At 39.6% G+C, this 20201-nt stretch overlaps 2 protein-coding genes across 5 annotated transcripts in view; one reads left to right on the top strand and one right to left on the bottom strand.

Annotated features, from left to right (window-relative positions):
• CCDC149 (coiled-coil domain containing 149) overlaps window positions 1-8234 on the top strand; it is a 41483-nt gene extending 33249 nt beyond the window's left edge. For 2 of the 3 annotated variants that reach the window (XM_026846809.1, XM_026846807.1), the window contains 3 exons: window positions 1670-1777; window positions 6283-6876; window positions 7484-8234. In XM_026846809.1, the coding sequence (XP_026702610.1) occupies window positions 1670-1777; window positions 6283-6875 (701 nt within the window). In that variant the 3' untranslated portion in view covers window position 6876; window positions 7484-8234. The remainder of the gene's footprint in view (window positions 1-1669; window positions 1778-6282; window positions 6877-7483) is intronic. The other variant, XM_026846808.1, reaches the window with a different exon arrangement.
• Window positions 8235-11253: 3019 nt separating this feature from the next.
• Window positions 11254-12761, bottom strand: SOD3 (superoxide dismutase 3). 2 transcript variants are annotated; one of them, XM_026847329.1, is made up of 2 exons: window positions 12621-12761; window positions 11254-12185 (listed from the first exon to the last, which is right to left on the bottom strand). In XM_026847329.1, exon 2 carries the CDS (start codon window positions 12158-12160, stop codon window positions 11447-11449), a length of 714 nt encoding a protein of 237 aa, XP_026703130.1. In that variant the 5' UTR covers window positions 12161-12185; window positions 12621-12761; the 3' UTR covers window positions 11254-11446. The 2 variants fall into 2 exon arrangements, with proteins under 2 accessions (XP_026703130.1, XP_026703129.1); XM_026847328.1 differs by having other exon boundaries at window positions 11254-12166; window positions 12621-12760.
• Window positions 12762-20201: the final 7440 nt, after the last annotated feature.

The following is a 20201-nucleotide window of genomic DNA, read 5'->3' as shown; positions in this document are numbered from 1 at the left end:
CCGAATTTTTATTATTTTTATTTAGCAAGTTTTTGAATTTTACTTTGTTGTATTCTTTTATATCTTTTTGGATATATGGCTACTTTTGACTGTGTGTGAATATCTGTTGGATGTTTTCATACTTCTAGCTCCCTTTATGATTTAGTTCTTCCAGCACAAAATTCCTTCACTGTTACAGGAAAGTGCATTTGTCTAGGGGCTTTTGCATTTTGAAATAGCTGTCAGATTTGTTTTTCTTTTTTTTTTTTTTTTAATTAATTTTGCCTTACACTGGGGGCATTCTCCACTTTGCTGTTAGTTAATATTTTTTATTACTTGCTATGGTGAAGGCAGAATTCTGATGCATACTTGACAGGAGGATCAAAGCTTGACAAGATCCATGTTTCAAAAGCATTAATTGCATTCATATTGCTGTAGTATATACTCCAGCACGTTAAGGATATAAAACCATTGTTAATACCTTCAGGATCAGGGTATTTGCAGACAGTGCTTTCAAAAGTAGTTAGATATTGGAATAGTCTAGTTAGACTCCATAGGAGCAGCTTGACTTTCATTATTTCTTAGTAGGCACCAGAACTTTCTCAGAGCTGGATTTATTCTGGGTATCTCCTGACCTGGTGCTCTTTTGAAAGTCTTTGTCTTGGATGGGTGATTAGATTTAAGATGTTGCCTTAAGGTGAAACGTACAAACAGATTTAGAGGGGAGAAGTAGTTGTTACATAAATGTCCATTCTTATGGAGATAAATAGAGCAGTAGCTTGCTGCCTCCCCAGCCATTACTTATTAGTTGGCAGTTGTTCTGGAGGCCACACAAACACCACGCTTAGCTGATCTTGCACATTTCCTGCCATTTCCCCTCTAGGTTTAAGGTAGTGTCAGTCACTAAATACATGAGCATCCTGAATAGTGGAGGACTTCCTAAAGGATCTGCAGGTGTTGCTTTCTGTATTACTAGAATATGTAAAGACTAAACATCTACAGCAGAGTCCTCAGCTGAAGAGTTTCTTGCAGTATCTTGTCTGCAAAAGAACTGGAAAATTACCCTTTTCCATTTGGTTTAAATCAAAAATCCTCTGAAACGTTTTTGGAATTTTCAGATTAAAATCCCTCCTGTTCCCCAGCAATGTATACTTACTTGCTCCTTCAGTTCTTAGTTATGCTAAGCTTTTAATATTTCTTTTAAGGGAGCATTGTAGGATAATACATGTGTGTAGTGTAAAACTATGTATGTGATACGAGCAGGTTCGTCATCAAGGCAAAGTAATAGAGAGTAAAGAGCCAGTGCTGAACACTTGCTGGTAATAACGTGCAAATGATCCATTACTCTTTTTAAAACTTTTGGTATGATCTCATTATTAATATTCTGAATTGAATGCAAATTGCTAATACAATTAGCTGCATACAGCAGCTGGTCTTCTTTCAAAATCTGTCATTTACTCCATATTGTGGCTAAAAACATAGCCTTTTCTGTATATGACATGCATATTCCAGCTCCAGTACAGAGCTTTTTTTTTTTTTTTCTATGCTGTAGAAGGATCATTTGAGATGCTTTTCCTGTTCTGCACTTTTCAGTGACATTGCAAAAAACCAGTAGGATATATTTGAATATCATTAGTGCAGAATGGATGTAATTGATGAATTAATGGTTCTAACACTTTGATTGTTTCAGGTGGAAAGGATACCATAACATTCAGTGACCCAATGTTGCCTGTTATACAGCGGTCCAGGTCACCATTGTTAGCGTTTACTGATAAGCCACAGAAAACTGAAGTACAAGGTGAGCACCTGTATTGTAAAGACCACGATGAGAGCTGAGCACTCATTTATTTCCAAATAAAAAGTAATAAATTTTCATGCTGGGATGGCAGAAGGCAAAGTTTCAGTGGTCACAGAGATTGAATAAATCATCCATGAGCAAAATGGATAGATGGTCCAGTACAAATAGCAAAGAAACAACTGAAAAATGACTGTTTAATAGATTGCACAGGGCTAGGGATCAGGTCTTACACCTCAAAGAATTTTCCTGCCATATAACTTGATACTGTGAGAAGTTATTCATGCCATCTATGTTACTCTCAACAGCCTCCTGCTCTTCTTCCCTCAGTTAAAATGCACAGTAGGAAAGCAGTCTGTGGAACTGGCTTAGCACTTTCCTGCATTATAGCTGATATCTAGATGAAAGGCTTCCTGATTGCACCCAGTAAATTGACATACCCGACTCATTTTCCCAAAGAAATTGACTGGTTTTTTTACAGTCTTGCCTGTGTTTTGTTAAAAATCCTTCCCCAATAGCAAGCTTTAACATCTCTCCAAAGTCAAGCTTAACTTTATTTGACAGTAGCAGAAGATAGTGTTTTGCCGATAACCTTGATTTTATTTTTTTTTTCCCCCCTTAGTTTTTCATAATGGATGTGAGATGGATTATTATGCTTGCCTATCGGCATTTGGATAAGCTCTTTAATGGGCATAACATTTTGGGATGCCCAGATCTTACTCAGCTAACCATGAAGCATCATAAACAATTTATTTGTTAGTCCTGAAAGTAAATAGTTTGTGGCTTAATTTTGACTTTATTATCCATGTCATCATCTGATAAAACTTGACAGCCAGACTGATAATTTTTTATAATCTTGATCAGCTGATATTTTTGCTAAAAATAAGAATTGAAACTTTAGTGAATAGTTCTCCAATGAGTAATAACAACTCATAAATATTCATTTTTTTGCCTGCTTAATCATTGATTTTTAATTAAATCTGCAGTTACTGAAAGTATTTACTTGGTGGCATTATGCTCTTTTCTTTACATATTTGTCCTAGGTGAGGTTGGTATTACAGTTTTGATTAAAGCTGCTTGTCAAATCTCATCAGACCCTGTTTCTTTTGCTTTGTAACACTGCCAAACTTTAGCTCTGGGCTGAAGCTTTGCATGCTGTGTTTTCTACTTCAGCTGATTTTTTTAATGTCAGCCAAATCACTTTTTTGTGTTGAATTCTGATGACCATGTGGGGGTTTGTGTTTTGTTTTTTTAATTATTATTTTTCATTTTAACATGCAAGCACTTAGTATATCTATAATTGAAATTAATTTGAAATCTGGGGAAAAAGTTTCCACCCTGAGAAAACAGACTGGAGCTTCTACCCCATTCTAAACCATTCACTTTCTCATCTGCTAAAAACAACAAAAAACAAACCAATTATTCTGTTGAGCTTGTTTTGTGCCACCAACGCTGGTAAAACTCTGCATGCATGATTCCTTCAAGATAATATAAACCTAGAGGGAACAAAACCTGGAGCAGAGAGGAAAGAAAGGCTGAGGTCAGGACTCTGAAGTGATTGGAAGACTAGGGTAGATGGGGATTGAAGGAAGTCTGAGTGAGGGGGGACCTGCATCTGACCGAGCAGAGGTCAGAACATAGGAGTAAGGAATAAAAATGCTGACAGTGAAAAAAAGGTGTAATAAAGAAGATTAGCAAGTGGATTGGAAATAGGCAGAGTGAGTGTAGGGACTGGATAAATGAAGGGATATGGGGCAGGAACAAAGAGCTAGGCAGGGGAAGAGAAGAGTAGAAGAAAACAGCCTTGGAGAGGAGAAGGCAGACAAGAATTAGGCCTGTGGCAGTCATGGAAAGAATCAGCTCTCGGTAGGTTGTCACCTCCTTTCCTCTTCCGCATCCCATAACCTTAACAGAGCCAAGATCAATCAGAGGAATCCTGTCATTAAACTGGAGTAGGTTAAGAAATTACTGTTCTGCCTGCAAAAGCAGCTTGGTTTTTCCCTTTGCATGTGGCCCAGTGTACCTGATAACCTGCAGTGAGAACTCGGACAAAATTCATCTCTGTGACAGTTTAAATAAACCGGGCCAACTTTTCAGAGACATAGATGAGCACATATATAATATACTACCAGCTGTGCAGGGGACACCATAGCTTATAGCAGTAGGTGGAGAAATGGCAGTTGAGGCTGCCATCTTCCCTTTGAAGCCTGGAAAGGAAGCAGTGTATTTTCAGCTGTAGGGCATGTCACTGTGCTTGGAGTCACACAGCTCCTCCACATTCAGCAGCTATATGGGAGCGATACACTGAGTCATGATACACTGAGTCACCTCTTGTACCACTCTGCATAGAGAATGACTGCTGTTGAATTCTAGAAGCTTGGTGCGTATTGCAATTTTCCATCTATACATTGTACCTCCAAAATCGGGGGGAGCTTGGCAGCGTGGAAGAACATAGGAATGTGTTCATCTGCCTTTGTTTACCAAGCAAATATGCCCTTGGTTTAAAAGTATTCCAGAAATAAAAACAAAACCCCTTTGATTTTCCTATTAGTTGAATGATCAGTTGAGTGAAAACAGTTAATAAGCAGAATAGCCATGAAATAATTACGTATCTTTAAATGCTAGGCCTGGTATTATGTCAGTCAGCTATTGTCCTTTAAATAGTGCCATTGATACTTGGTGCCTCTTTGGCCCAGAAAATGTTTTTAGCTTTTGCACTAACATACTTTCTGTAATGTTGCTCTAGCTAGATCCATAGGGAATCGGAGGGCTTTCCAGGCTTTTTTTTAAATCTAATCTGTCTGTTTACCTTAGTCTCATCTAGGCCTGCTTTAGTCCGTACTTGTTATCATTGTTTCAGTTAAGCTGGGTGGTTGAAGTCTGTAGGATATACTGTGCAGTTCCTGTGTTAAAATGTATAATGACATGGTACAATCATATAAATTAACGACTCTTGTGCCACCAAATCTCACTTTATCCAATGCATAGGATGTATAGTGTCACAGGATAGATTGTACTTGAGCAACACACTACTAATGAACAGCTATTCTGGTTTTTTTTCTCTTCATTGTTGAATGTGTTGTTCCTCTTTTATTACCTGTGTGCTATTTCAAGCATTCCCTGAAGACAGAAGTATCTTTTTTCTATGAACTTTTCTCTGGTGATGTAGTGCTTTGAAACAATTTAACTTCAGAAAATTTCATCAAGGTGGTGGGATGTGTTGTCCCACTGTTATCCCACTGTGGAGGGAGGAAACTGAGGCATGCAAAGAATAAGGTAGTGTCCCTGCTAATTTAAAGTGTCAATTCAAGGTGCGTAAGTGTTGGCTTTTTTTGGAACACTTGGGGTATGTGTGTTCAGATTTACAACATGAGCAGAGCAGTACTGCAAATCAAGCCCCTAGGTTTCCAGCTGAGCGCTCAGGTAATGAGGATTAGATCCAGTGGGTGATCACCTTTTGAAAGTTAATTTATCTCTGCCTTTTCCACAGACTTAAATTCCAGCTCTTCAGAGTATCATTCCTAGCTTCCTTAATGGTAGTAAGATGCCTGTTCCCTTCATGCTAACCTTTGTCTTACTCATTCGGCAGCTCCCAAATTATAAACGAGGAGGGTCTGATAGAGACAGTGGGCTCCTGTATTGTGTAGCTCCGGTCCCTCCCTGCAGACAGGCTGTCCTGTGCATTGCAGGAGGCAGGGTTCCTGTACGGAAAAATAGAGTAAATGCTCGTATACTAAAAGGTAATGCATCTGCATGACGAGAGTCATGTTAAGCTGTTGATGCAACCGTATTTCTGGCACTTCCTAATTTTTCTTTCTTGACTTCACAAGTTTATTTTCAGTGAGGCTTTTTGTCCTTAACTAAGATGAGGACAAATTCTCTCTCTTTAACAAAGCTGTTTGTTTACACATTGCTGTTTTCTCTATTCTGATACTTTGTTCAGTGTTTGCTTTTTGGTATAATGGTATATTTAAAATTCTTCCACTGCTGCTTTGTTTTATGCTGCTACCCGAATTAGAATAATCTTTTATGTTAGCAGAAATGTTGTGGGACCAATAACAAAACTTCATTATTGGACGAAAGCCCGTGAAAAGCTCCAAATCAATGGAGCTTATGTTAACCCCTGAAGGTGGTAGAGCTGTAGGGATTTACATTAAGCTGTGCCAAAAATTCCTGTAGCTGAGTGCCCTGCTTAGAGTTGATATTCCTTTGAAAAAGTTTGCCCGGCCCTGCTGTTCTACAGTATGGTATTGACTATGATTCTTTTGGAGCTGTCAGTGTTAGGGAAAGACAGGTTCCAAAACAGGGCCAGATCCAGCAAGAAACTTCGTGTTGATGGCTTATCATCTAAGAATGGGTCTGGGATGGGATAGGGAATCACTCTTAGAAATTCCTTACTGAGGTAAATATGTCTGTAGTCTGGCACTGGTGGTGATGGTCTTCAGGTCAGATACATAATAAATACCTGTGACTGACCAGAGCATCTCTCTGTTCCATTTCTCTTTCAGCAGAACAGAAGGGAGAATGTGATGAAACTTGTGCTGTTGCAAGTGAGTCCCTGGCTCCAGAGGGAACAAACTTAAATAACAGAAACCAAAATAAACATTTTTATCCTTCATTACCCCAGCTACCTTCCAAGGAAGAAGAAATAAACAAGCTTGGAAGTCAGATAATTAAACTGACAGAGCAGGCAGTTGCAGAACTGGAAGGGAAAAGAGCAGACGCTTCCACAGGGGAGCAGAACACTGTGGTTGGAGCAGAGCTTAACGGTTCATCTGAGGGAGAGTTCCCACTTTCCAGCCCTGACCCATCTGACCCCACAGATCCCTCCAACTCAGAGAATGAACAAGCAGTTGAAACTGAGACCCTGAAAGACAGTGATGAAACCTCAGAGAGCGACTGTGAAATTCCAAATGAAAGAGGGGGTCGACATAACGGCACCGTGGATGTGGTGCATACCGAGGACCCTGGAAGGCGTGGAGAGCTCAGTGTTACAACTGCACACGCAAATAACAGCTTTGAGGAGCTCCCTGAATCTGTAAACAAGAAACCATCCAGTCTTGCTGAAAACTGTGAATATTTGGATAACAGTTTGGCTTGAGGTATGAAATCCAGGCCCTCAAGCATCTCACTGTAATCCTTTAGCAGTGTCTGTGCTTCTGTGAGTATGATCAGTGAAACAGCGTGCCATAGGGTTGATTTTTACCTTGAACTGCTAATATATTTCTAATAAAGGTGTTTTTTGTTAGTTTTGGTTACAGTGTACCCAAAAAGTAAATTACCTAAGGGAAAGAATCAGTGATAAGATTTAATCATGTTGGGTTTTTGTAATGATTTGAAGTTTCTACATAGATGGATGTAATTTATATTAGTGTAGCAAAGAGACCAACAACAGCGGTTGATCATGTTATCACTAGGCTTCTGTAACATGTGTGGTCCTAGTGCTGGACAGTATTTTAATGGTTAGAAGTGTCTTCCTAGGATGAAAAATTTGGAGTTAGAAATTCAGATGCATCTTAAGGCTGCAAGCTTTTGCTTGTTTCTCAGACTGGATTCCACATCTCTTTACATATAGTGACTGTAAACACATCTTTAGAATAAAATCGCTATTCCCTTATAGGAAGTTTCTGAAAACCATCCCTGCATGTATGTAGTTCTCTAACCTTGATATCTTCTCAACTGTACAAAATTTTTCCTTCCCTCTCCCAGCTCATCTCATGAAAATGCAGGGAGTTATTTCACCAGACACTGAGAATCCAATTTAAGGAAGCTCTGAAGGAAACATCATCAGAGAAGCCAAAAGTCCTTCTGTGAGAAATGGCCATGCTGTTCCAAAGCAAGGAGAACAGCAAGAGGAGAACCTGTGATGTGCTGTCCACCTACTTGGCTCTCTCAGTTACTGGAATTTTAGTCCTCAATTTAGAGGAGCCAGAACAGCCCTCAGGCTGAGTAGATTTCAGCCTACTCCATCTATCTCTGCTCTTTAAAGGAAGCTGTGTCTTTTTTTATTATGTTTTGGAATTAAGGATAAGTCTTCCTTTCCTCCTTGTTTCGCTAAGTCTATGGTGTGGTAGAAGGTTTATTTGCATTGTTGCTGCTTTCTTAGACTTCTTCCCTTGTTGATGTTTAGTTATAGGAAAACTTTCCTATAATAACTGGAGGCTGCTGTGTCATTCCCTAGCTTGCTCCTGATGCTGGAGCTGTGCCACTCTGCTTCTAGGAAGGCAGCAACAAGGGAATACTTAACGTTGAAGTTAGCAGCTGTTGGAGAAGGGGAGGCACGTCCTTCCTCTCCTGTTTGTAGCATAAGGAATAGTCTCTGCAGCTGTGGAGCTTCTATGGGCCAGCAGCCGTCAAGGCAATTTTTCTGCTGGCTTGGGACCTAATTGTCTGTAAATGTTCATTTCTCACTCCTAGAACTTGAAACCAATCAGAGAGAATCAAACCAAATTTAATAAAATACTAATAATAAAAAGGAAAATCCCTCCCAGATTGAGTCCTTCTTTGACAAATAACTGCCAGCTGCAAATTTTTACGGCCCACTTGTCAGCTACTGAATAAACAGAGTTTATATTAGCAATACTGACAAACTCTTCTGTAGATGGAAGATGAGCTAGCAGGTGCTGCCATAATCAAGGTGTCAGAGTCCATGAACAGTTTGTATTCAGCGGAAGAAAGGCTGTATGTAAATTATTACATATAAATATAAGGAATGATAGTGGGAAGGTGAAAAATGTGGCTTGTCTGTTCTCATGTGTTTTCCCTAGCAGGTGCATTCCTGTAACCCTTTCAGTGTTTGTCTGCATCCAATAAAGCCATACTCACAGTGCTCAGATATGTTTCCTTTCTCTTTAAAGGTAATTTGACATTGCAGCATTTCACTGATGATAAGCAGCAGCTCTTAGGAACAAAACCCACCTATATATTTAAACGTATTAGGGACACGAAGCAATAAAAAGTTTTTCTTTCATTATCCTGATCACCATTTAAGTTCCTCATCACCTGAAAAACCAAGAAGAGTTTAAGTATTTGAAAGATTGTTATGCAGTGCCCATTAATTGTAACTGACTGCATTATTAACTCATTTAAACTGACAGTACTGACAAGTCAGAAGAGAAATAGATGCAGAAACTGAAATCTCCAGGAGAATGTGGCAGGATTTTTTCCTTTAATGCTTGAATGTCACATGAGGTAGCATTTTATTCAAGATGTATTCTTTTCCATCTTTCACAGACTAATCCTGCGCAGAGCTAAATATCAGTGCAGTCAGAACTGAGGTAAATGAATAAGAAGGTCAGAATTTCACATGGCTGAGCTCAGAAATGTTGACGGTGTTACGCTGTTTCCTGTCTTGGACCTTTCCTGACACACCATTGTGTGAGTTAGCATTTTTCTTCTGGTCCCTTAACAGCCAGTTAATGCTATTAATTAATGAAGAGCTGGGTGCAAAAATTTGAGCAGGTAGAAGCTGTGCTGGACCAACAGCTTTTCAGTGCCTCGTTCATTTATTCTTTTTAGTATGTTTTTCTGTGAGAAAACAGTGGTGTACAACCCAACAATTAGGACATTTTGGTTATTATCCTTGCACCATTCTCCCTCTTAGATGCCATTTTTATATCTTTGCAATCATTAAATTCCAGTGAGATATCTAGATATCTGGAAACCTCATTTTTAATGCTATATCAGTGCTGCAGTACTGTCTCTCTCCTTTCTGCCCTGGTGAATGTGTGTGTATTCTAGCTACATTTTTAGCCTTCTCCCAGGAACACAAGACTTCAAAGCCAGGAGACTTGTAAAAGACATCTTTGCTGCACTATGTGATAACTAACTGAATAGTCTTGTCAGTATCTTTTCTGGATATTGCTTTAATTGATATTGTTGTGCTATTAGAACAATGATTTTTTTTTTTTCCCCCTCAGTAAATTCATTAGTGTTTTGTTGTGGAATCAATGCTACTTTAGGTTTGGGGTGGGGGTGGTGGTGATGGTTGGGTTAGTTAGTTTAGTTTTTTTCAGACTTGTATTTCCTTTTCCAAGACTTCAGAAATGCAGAAATGACATCCAGACATATAAACCTTCTTGGTGTTGGGCTTTGGGGAAGCAAAATGAGAAGGGAATGTTGTGGCAGGGGTATGGAGAAGATGCATTTCGCAAACTGATTTTAAGGAGATTGTCTCGCCTAAAAGTGAATTCAAGCATTGTCCATGAGAAGGATTTAATTTGAAAATACAATGTTGTGCTTATTTGAAAAACAATGTTCACTGAATTTGTAAAACGAGTGTGTGAAAATGACAGATTAAGATGCATCTTTTAGAATGTTTCTTCTTTTCTAAGTGTGACTTTTTAAGCATATGGGAATTTGTACAATGAAGACAGTGGGATTTCTTTAATCCTTATGAGCTCAGGAATGTATATCAAAATCTTAACTGAGATTAAGTTGAAAGTCTGCTACATTTCTAAAAGATATGAATTTGTTTACCAGCTTCTGTTTTGTAGTTTTACTTTAGGAATTATGCAGTTTAATTTATTTTCAAACCTCTTTTTTGTTGCTGCCTGGATTAACTGCACAACATGGTTAAACTATATTAATACATTTTTTCATCTTTAATAAAAACATTTCCTGATATGCTTGTGCTACCTGCTTGTTTCCTTTTCTCAGTATCAGATGAATGATAGTCATGAGGTAGTGTTTTAGTATTTTCAGTGAGTTGTGTTAAATTAAAAGAAGTAATCTTTATTGAGCGAGAGTTTGAAGTCTGAAAGTTATCTGATTTAAATATTTTCACTGTCACTTCTCCCAGTCTAAATTGCCTGATTTACTTCCTGCATTTTTGTATGAAGAAACACACTCAGCATTTTTTGGCTTTGAAAATAACATTTATCTCTGATCTTCTAACTTTATCATCATTGTCTAAGCAGCATTAAAGATTTTGTATACAATTTAGTTACTAACAGGCACAAACTCGAGGCTTTAGGGAATTTTTGCTGGGGAGTGGTGGTAAACTGGAATATTTCTTTTAAGTCTGCTTTCAGATGTAAACAGTGTGTCTTAGCTATAGCCATGTGGACAATTAAAAATAGTTAAGAAGCTTGTACATGTTTGAGAATAAATCCTGTAAACGGAAGTGTAATAGTGTAATGGATCTAAAGTTTAAAACAGAAATGTCTGTACTTTCCCTTATTTTTAGGGGAAGTCCATTATCCAGGTCTTGCAACACAACACCAAACACTGTTGAAAGCGTAGAAATCTTTTTGCCTTTCTGATTTGCAGCTAAATACAGAATAGCATCTAATGAGAGGCAATTTCTTACTTATATTAACTTTTTCCTTTGGTATCTAACTTACAATTCCTTAAGAGCCTCTTACAGTGCACAGACTCTTTACAGACTATCAACCATATCTGTTAGTACTCTTATATACATTCACCTCCCAAACTGCCTAAATGCGAATCTTTCCTCTTCAAGAAAATACTTTACAACATTGAGTTGATGCTGTTTTTATTGATGGGCTTACAGAAAGGAGGCTCTACAAAGTGATATGCATTTCTTAGAGGAGCAAGCAAAAAAAAATGGGAATCCTTTAGCCATATATCTTAGTGGCTAATGGCGCAGCGTAAGGTACTTAGTGCTGCCCAGGCTGTAGCTGGCTTGTTGGTCTTCACTTAAGCCTGTTTCTATGTTCGTTTATTGAGCCCTCTCTTCTTCTTGTCCGTAACCTCAGACAGTTTCTCTTCCCACAAGTTCTTGTTGCATATCCCAATCACACAGCAAGCCAGACGTTTCCCAGCATTTCCATTTTCCAAACTGGCCTTATTGTTGCCCTTGCCCATGTCGTCTTCCTGCTCATGGATCACAATGGATCTGCCCATGATGGAATATGGACCAAACATAGTAGCAAAGAGATTTGTTTTGTATTTTCTGATTTTGCCATCTTTAGGAAAAAAGTTGCCAAAATCCCCTGGATGTCGGGGGTGATTCACGCTGAAAGGGTTATAGTGTCCTCCTGTAGAGTCACAGCCGTTGCTGAGATCCCCAAGCTCGTGGATGTGTATAGCTCTACCAGATTGATCATTATCCAACGGAAACCCATCCAAGTAAAAAATGGCTTCTAATCTTCCGTATGAGTAATGCTGCCTGAATAAGACTTGTCCAGTCACTTGTGGCTTGTCAGCATCTATTTTGGAGCTAGGCTTCATTTCACAAGTGGTGTAAATCATCCCATCAGTCTCATTACCAGGCATTACCGGATAGAGCAAATTCTGCCAGAGGTCATTCACTTTTTTCTGTATATCATTAAATGACTCTTGTCTTGGATCCGTTTCTTTGTCTGTCATGACACCAGAGGCAGACAGGGCAAGCCCAGTGACCAGAGAAAGAAGCAGAAGCATCTTGGCCTGCAGAAGGTACAAGAAGCTACAAAGAATTAATAGCTTTCTGCAGCAGTATGGCTGGACAGAAAGGCACGCAGCCTGTGGCAGTGCTGAGCAAAACAGCTGGAGCCTGGTCTCAGTGGACTGCTGCTTTCTAAATCTGTCTAATGTGATGAATTGAAACTAAATCAGAATACATACACATGTTTAAACACATAGAACTGACAGCCATGATTAAAAGAATTACTAGTGATTTTATATTTTACACTACACCTTGATCTTTAAAACTGCCTTTTTCCCTCCAGGAAGCAAGCAAGCCAAAGTGTTGTTTAATCTATTTTTGAGTTTGTATTAAGACTTTTCTCCTACTACAAATTCCAGCCAGACAGTTTGCCAGGAAGATTTTTTTTTTGGTCCACCTACTTAACCGCTAGTTAGGCACTACAAACTAAAAGTAAAAATCCAACAAGTTGATTACCTTGCAGAGTTGCTGCAGAACCCCTCAGTAGTAGCTCTTTGCCTCTGCTCCCCTAAACAGAGATGTGATCAGACAGAAAGCCTGAGCTGTTTGAAGTTGATGCTTATGGGAACTGCGTGTTTGTGTAAAAGTTAGGTAACGCTGGCTCAGGGGAGGCGTCACTGGGAAAACTGTGGGAGGGGAGGGAGGGGGGAAAAGTTTTAGACGTTTTCATTGTGGCCATTTTTCCTTTCTCGGTTAGTTTTGTTAATCTGGCTCTCAGTCCTCACCGACATTCAAAAAAAGGGGAAAAAAAGTTATCAAGCTTTTAAACTAATCATCCCTTTGATGACTTCATGTGCTTATCTAAAACAAGCTACCTTCAACATGCAGTGAGAGGAGAGGAAGGAGCTTTATTAAGGCACAGTCGGGCAGTTCATTCACTTACATGCTGGTTGTCATGGAGCTGGTTTGCATTTTTATTTCTTTATTAGCCAAAAGTGAAAGTGGTGCTGGAGCAACATAAACTGTTCCACATGGGTGTGTACCAAAGTTTCTGTGGTTTTAAAACCTGAAGGGCACAATTCAAACTGTCAGATGTTGGGGTACGTTTCAGCAGTGCTTCTCTGTAAAGTTTTAGCGTTACTGACTGCTACTTTACTTGCCAATTTATCTGCTCCACTGAAGTAATTTTTTCTTCATCTTTTTTGAGACAGCAGTGATTTCTTTCAAAAGGGAGAAGTAAGCGGTACTGAGACAGTGCAACATCAGACTGAGGCACAGAGAAATTGTTTCCCAGAAGCTGGCTGGAGCACGGAGAGTTCACATGTGTTTCATCATCCCATGAACTGAGAAATGTTCTCCTCTCAGGGGCATTGCCCTGCCTGCAGCGCTTCCCACTGTTGTCACTGAAATGTGGATTCAGCCATCACAAGAGCAATTTAACAGGCTGAGATTTCTGTAGAGAGAACAGAGTAGCTCTTATTACTCAGGAACAATTCTCAACGCAAGAAAATTGCAAAGAAAATCCTTTTTCCCAGTTCATGTCTCCTGCCAGCTGGGTAAGGAATGGGCTGTCAGCTTCTGGAATGGTAAAATTGTGTGTGTTAATCTTACTGCTATCATATTCTATATCAGATCTGAGGTACTTGGTTATCTGAGAGCTGATTTATTTTTCTTTCTGTGTGAGGGAGAGTGGAGCTAAGGGGGTGTCCACTACTTGGATTGTTAGCCAGGGACTAGAAATAGAGAGTTAACTTCTGCTTGGGATATTGAACGTGTTACTTCAGTCCTGGTCTTCAGTTCCTAATCTCTGAATTAGGATAACTAGTATTTCTTTTCCTCAGGGTATTTATGAGTTGTTAAAATTGCTGTGCTCTTGAGAACCATGCAGCATTCCATGGAAGCTGAACTCTTACAACCGAGAGCCAGGATTGCCCATCATCCCAAACCTAACACTACTTCCTTTGCAGCCTATTCCCGAGTTCATTCACTGGCAGTCTCTGAGCTGGGAAAATCCATACTTGTGACTTGGTAATACTATGAAATTGCTTGGGTTTAAAGCACTTGAAAGAAGTAAAATGTTTTATAATTAGGTTTTATAAATACATGCAAACAACTACCCAAATGCAGAGGGAATGGTTTAAGTTTGTAAAATGCAAGAAGCAACTGTCCAGTCTACGTACTATTAGAAAAACTACTTCCTAGCATCATAAATAATTTTTTAAGGGAATATGATGAATGGAAGGAAGCAAGGAACATTATTCATGGTTTAATTCTTGAGTCACAAAGTAATGGACTGCAATTGAGTTTAACACTTCTGCAAGGAAATTTCCAAGCTAGCAGTCAGCACTCCAAGAAAAGAATTTTAAAGCTTTAGTTGAATTATAAGCCATTTTGAAATAGTAACTAGGGTCAGAATTTTAGCTGGTTTAAATACAGTAATGCTGCTGACTTCAGTGGCATTTGTGCTGTTTTACACCAGCTGGGTTTCTGTCCCTGAAAAAAAACACCCTGAAAAGCCCAAGGTACTTGCTGCAAAGCTCTTTTTTGATGTACTGCACATGCGGGAATGAAGCAGAAATGCAGAAGGATGTAAAAGAGATGATCAAAGGGACAGAAAGGACTGCAGCAAAGCTAAATGATGTATTTGTAGTGCTCTGCACTTCAGAGAATGAAAAGGAAATATTAGCTGTGGGCTGCTGTCAGAAAGATGTATTTTAAAAAGGAGAAGGGATGATAACTACAAGAAATGCAATTGCAGGAGTGATTTGGCATTCAGTTTGGGTCTGAAAGATGGAAGTCGCTAACTACTAACCAGGTGTATCATTAAAGTCTATCCTTACCCACTGCCTATGTTTTAGTTTTCTAGTTAAAAACAGGTGCCGAATAATGGGCTAACAGCCTTTAAAGCAGACAGCAGTTAATGGGAGGAAAGCCCACAGTGACCTGACCATGCACTTGTACTTGTACTTACAATCCCTGTATAAAAACTAGACTTCTGCATTTGTCCCAGTTGTACAGGATCTATTGTATCCTGAATTTCGTGCAATGTCCTAGAGTCTCCTGGGCTATATAAGGCAGTTGTCAAAACAACTTCTGCAAGACTCTTGAGACCACATAGAAAAAACAGACTTAGCTTTACTCATGGGCTTTACAATGGACTTTATACGTGGCTCTTCTCACAAGTTCTCAATCCATGCTATGACCATCAGGGTCGGTTGGCTGCTGTTCAACTTATTTGATTTGTCCAGCGTAGAGTTAAACATGATGAAGAAATTCTGTATAGGAGAGCATCTTTTTGAGGCAAGCAGTAGCCTTGTTTTGTGTCTCCAGCAGTTGGATCTGCTCTCAGTAATTTTATGGTAGAATGATTCTCCATAAAAATGACACCCAGAGAATGCAGGTTTTACATCTTCTGCAGTGGGTGATGATGAAGCTGACTGCTTTTCTTCACGTATGGCTGAGGCTGAAGCTGCTAAAAGAAGGGGGATGTTTGTAGCCTGAGGAAAGCAGAGTCAAGATCTTTGGAAACCTAATCTGCTCCTTCAGTTCAGGATACTTTCTGCCATTTCTGAGTCATGGTCCCAGCTGGGAGCCAGTTACACTGGTGGGTCATCATCCAGCATTTGTTGGCGTGTGGGAGTTACCTACTTGCTGTGTAGAGACTGCAGGGCACCAAAACTTCCGCATGCTGAGCTTGGCACGGTATCGGACATGCTCCGCACAGCAATTGCCTGCGAGCACAGCACCAGCCTCACGTGGCGTCTGGTGTGTGCCAGTACCTGCCCGTGGGTCTACGGGTAAAGCCTGCAGTGTCGATTTTCATCTGTAGTGCCATGAGCAGTGCTGCTGAGTCAGGAAGGGTTGAGAAAGCAGAAGTGCTGTCGGGGTGTCTGCAAAGGTGCAATGAGTTTGGCTATTTATTGCCAGTCATGTTGTCCCACACAGCCTGTTAATGTCTAGTGGAGCTCGGGTACTGATGAAGCCCTGGACTGAGTGGTTTTAGCCGGTGTGGGGAGCACAGGGCTGGTGCTGGACTGCAAGCAGCACCTCATCCCACATAAATCATGGTGGAGGAATTCATTTGCAATTGCTGTAAGGAGAAGAGGAAAAAAGAAAAATCTTGCTGTAGCAAATGGAAAATCTGTCACTGGTCTAGGCTTATTCCTGTTTATTCCTGTTCCTTGCCTTGGTGTTTCTATTTAAGGAAATAAAAATATTTAGTGCCTGAGATAAGCATCCATTTATAATATTCTTGCAAAAGAGTTATATGCATTTCCAACTTTTCAAGGCATTACCCATAAAAATCAAGTTAAATAAATATACAAAAGGGAAACAACACTGTTCTCTATGCAAAATAATTTCACTGGAAAATAGAAGATCATGCAACTGTCAAACTACTCTACATCAGCCAATATGAAAAATTCTTGAAATTCTTCCTCTTTAATAGCTTGAGAAGAAATAATTTTATGAGAGTGAGGGAGAGATGAACTGTTAAGTAAGCTTTTTGAAAAGGCTGCATTCAGAAACTCATTCTAGTCTGTCAAGCTAATTTAACAGAATTTCATCTTCACATGTGGATATAAAATATAAATATGTAATGTAAAAAGTAGGGATGGAACCCAGCTATTAGATAATTGAGGTTGTTATCTGTGTTTGCATTAATTCCCTGAACCTTTATTAAATGTTTATCCATTCTGCTGCATAACATTAATTTGAAGAGGGGTTTGCTGTTTGAGAGGAGGCAAGAAATAAACACAAGACTTTCCTCAAGGTCAGTGTCCAATGTCCATAAATGGAAATATCTTTTTTTATTAAATTTCAAAATGCACATTGCACACATCATGCATATTTGCACAACTGCAGCACTGTGTGTATCTTCAAGGCAAAGCTCAGGAGCCCCAGGGAGGTTGGGCCAGTGGGTCAGATATATGAGCAACGGTTACATACAAATAACTAAATACGCAGCGATCTCTCTTTTTATGACAATAGTGAGTGTCTCAGAAGTCTAATGATCATCATGGATGAACTGAGCATGATTTTCAGATATTTCTATCCTTCCAGTGTACTGAAGAGACACAACTGTTGATAACAAGTTAATCTCTGCCTTCTGTTTATGTATGCTGTGATGCTTCTCTTTTCACTGCTGGGTTGGAAGATAGTTTTGTAGGTACTGACAGCTGCCGTATGCTTCTCAGGTAAGAGGCAGCAGGACTTTCCAGGACCAAGAAGAGGAAGCTTAGTCCCTTCCAATGGGAACAAGCCCAGTCCTGGCCCAGGCTCATCCCTGTCCTCAGGAGCATGTCAGCAAGGTGAGAGAGGGCAGGTAAGAGCCACTGCAAGAAGTAGAGATGGAAGCAGGCAGGAAAGGAGGAATTACAGATACTTGTACAGGCAAAAAGTTTAAGAGTCCCAGAACTGGCCTGATACTTTTTCACACATTTCAGCTTAACTTCTGTTTATATGTAAAGGATTGGTGCAGTTTCACTTAGCAGCAAGCAAGTATTTCAAATAAGAGAGTTTAAACTCCTTTGATTTACGTATTGCAATACAGATACACTTTATTTAAAAAAGAAAAATAGAACACAGTGTTCTCTTTATATAACCTCCGAATTTTATTTGAAAGGCCAGGGACTCTCACAGATACCCAGTGAGTTAAAAAGTAGGAGTAAAACAAGCTTGCAAAACCCACAAGTTGCCATAAAAAATGCTAGGAAAGTGGTGGTGTGTCCACTCATGACCCCTTGTTCTGTATCTGTGCTAAGGTCTGAAAGGGATCTAGAGACACCTTATCCAACTGTACCAATGTAAGGCATGACTTAAGCTTGTCTATCCTGTTCTTAAAACTCATCATTGATGAAGAATCTACCATCACCCATAGCTGGATATCATTTCTCTTACAGGGTTTTCTGCTCTCTAGCCTGGTTCTTGCTGCAGATTAGAGCCATTGCTTTGGCTGTATCCACTACAGACACAGGGAACAGGTTTTTCTCCTCTTTCCAACAGCCTCATGCAAACTTGAGAGTTTAACTCTGCACCAATGATCTTCCCTCGTTCAGCTATACAGTCCCAATTTGTTTAGGTTTTCCTCCTCTAAATTTTGTAGGCTCCTATGTTGAATAGATTGCCTTTTGCTATGGTCTGTGCACCTCTCTCTGGATGAGAAGTACACAAACATCTCAGAGCATCAGCTGACCAGCATGGATTGCTACTAGACTTGCCTTGCAGACTATATTACTCTCTATATCATAATGTGATCTTTGCCTCATCCTTTTCTGCAGAACTGCTGTCTATGCAATTGTTTCCATTTTATATTTCTTCAGTTGGCTATTCCTGCCAAGCATGGGATTTTACCTTTGTCTTAATTGAGTTACCTCTTTTTTTTTATTTCCCCCACCCCTTATTGTTTCTCCAACTTGTCATGAACATTTTGAATTCTAATCCTTCCCCACAGTGTATTTACAGCCCTTCCAGCTTGGTGTCAGCTGTGAATTTAATCACTTTACTTTTTGTTCTGTCACCCGAGTCATTAACAGAAGGGCTGAATAAAACCAAATCACAGACAAACTTGTGCACCCGAGGCAGGCTGTCCTCCCTATTGGGAACTGACTGGTTTCCAGACTGGGTGCAGATTTCGCACCATCTCTGTACCTGCTTTATAGGAGTGTGATCAAGACCATTTTTTTTTCCCAGTTTCTGTGTAAGAATGTTATGTGAGATAGTAGTTAAGATATTTAGTGAAGTAAGTAATGATAAACATCTACTCCTTCTCTATATGTGAGTCTTGCTATTCTCTCGTAGAAAGAAAATTAAAAGTTCCTGATGTCTTTTATTTATTTCCCTTTCAGATGAATGCAAAAAGTTTGCCTCTTTTAGTGTTTTTTCTGTGGCTGTGACTCCTAGATTGAGACTCACCTGAATCCTCATACTTCATAGGAACCGAAATAATTTACTGGCCCTATCTCAGTGCATTGCTGTTATTCCCATGGGAGAGGCAAACTGTCTTTAAGCTGCTGCCTGTGCCTGACACTAAGTGGTGTCTGAAACCGTAAGCATCCAAAAACTAATGAAAAGCCACCTTTTATGTGCACATCCCCATATTGCTATATCTCCCTTCTGCCAAAAGAGTTAATGGGACCTGTTGTATTTTAACAATACAGCTATGGAAGCAAAGATGACTTTAATTCATGCTAACTAGACTAACTATATTTCCAAAGGTTCACATTTCTGACCTTCTTAATTCTTGCAGGCAGCACCTGTTTGTAAAAGTCTCCCAGTTGGTCCATGTTCCCCACCACCTTCGTTACAATTGCCAATACCATAAGGCACATCTCCACCAAAACAGGAAAGCTATGGTCATTCTTAAGTTTGAATTTTAATGTAGAGTCATGTGTGCATGTCAAGTTACTAAAATTAAAAATTAAGAGGTTTTATTTACAAACTCAGGAAGATCTTGGTACTCCCATGCCACAGACAAGAAGCCTCCCATTAGCACTTACATTCTTGCTGACACTTTTAGGCACCAAAGGCTCTGCTCTGCACAAGAGCAAGCCAGAGCTCAGCAGAAGCTGTAGGCAATCATGTTTCATGAAGAAAAAGGCCCATCTGGTTTTGAGAAGAGCTTTAGTGCAAATGTTGTATGAGGAGGCAGGTACCATTGACCAGCAGCTATGAAAGGAAGCAGCCCTGGGGTTTTGCTGGTGTCAACACTCAGAAGCATCTGGGAAGCTCTTGAGGAGGTTCCTTGTCCTTGAATGGTACAGGAGAGCAGGTTGAGTTCCTGGAGGCTTTCTCAAAGCAAGTATTTTACTATGGGTGTTGTGGTATGCTGCTATGTTAAAAAAAAAAAAAAAAGGGTTACTGTTGGATACCCATCTTTTTTGAAAATTTTGTGTACTAGTTTCAGCAGGCCTGAACCTCTGAGTGTTTTTCAAAGCAGTTTGTGGTTAAAAACATTGTATTTGTATCTTTCAGAACAGCAGAAAAAGGAAAAAAAAATGCACTATTTTTGTAGCATAAAACCTGTTTTCATGGTAGTGGCTCCCTATCTTTTTAGCCATATATATTCTAGTGGGTTGATTTTTGTAAGCATAACTGAAA

Source organism: Athene cunicularia (assembly GCF_003259725.1).
Source record: "Athene cunicularia isolate RWA chromosome 4 unlocalized genomic scaffold, athCun1 chr4_part1, whole genome shotgun sequence".
Lineage (NCBI taxonomy): Eukaryota > Metazoa > Chordata > Aves > Strigiformes > Strigidae > Athene > Athene cunicularia.
Note: the sequence above shows the minus strand (reverse complement) of the source record. Positions and strands in the feature narration are given on the sequence as shown.

Bases quoted from the DNA above. Each gene is read 5' to 3' on its own strand.
- SOD3 (XM_026847329.1), bottom strand. From the start codon at position 12,160: ATGCTTCTGCTTCTTTCTCTGGTCACTGGGCTTGCCCTGTCTGCCTCT.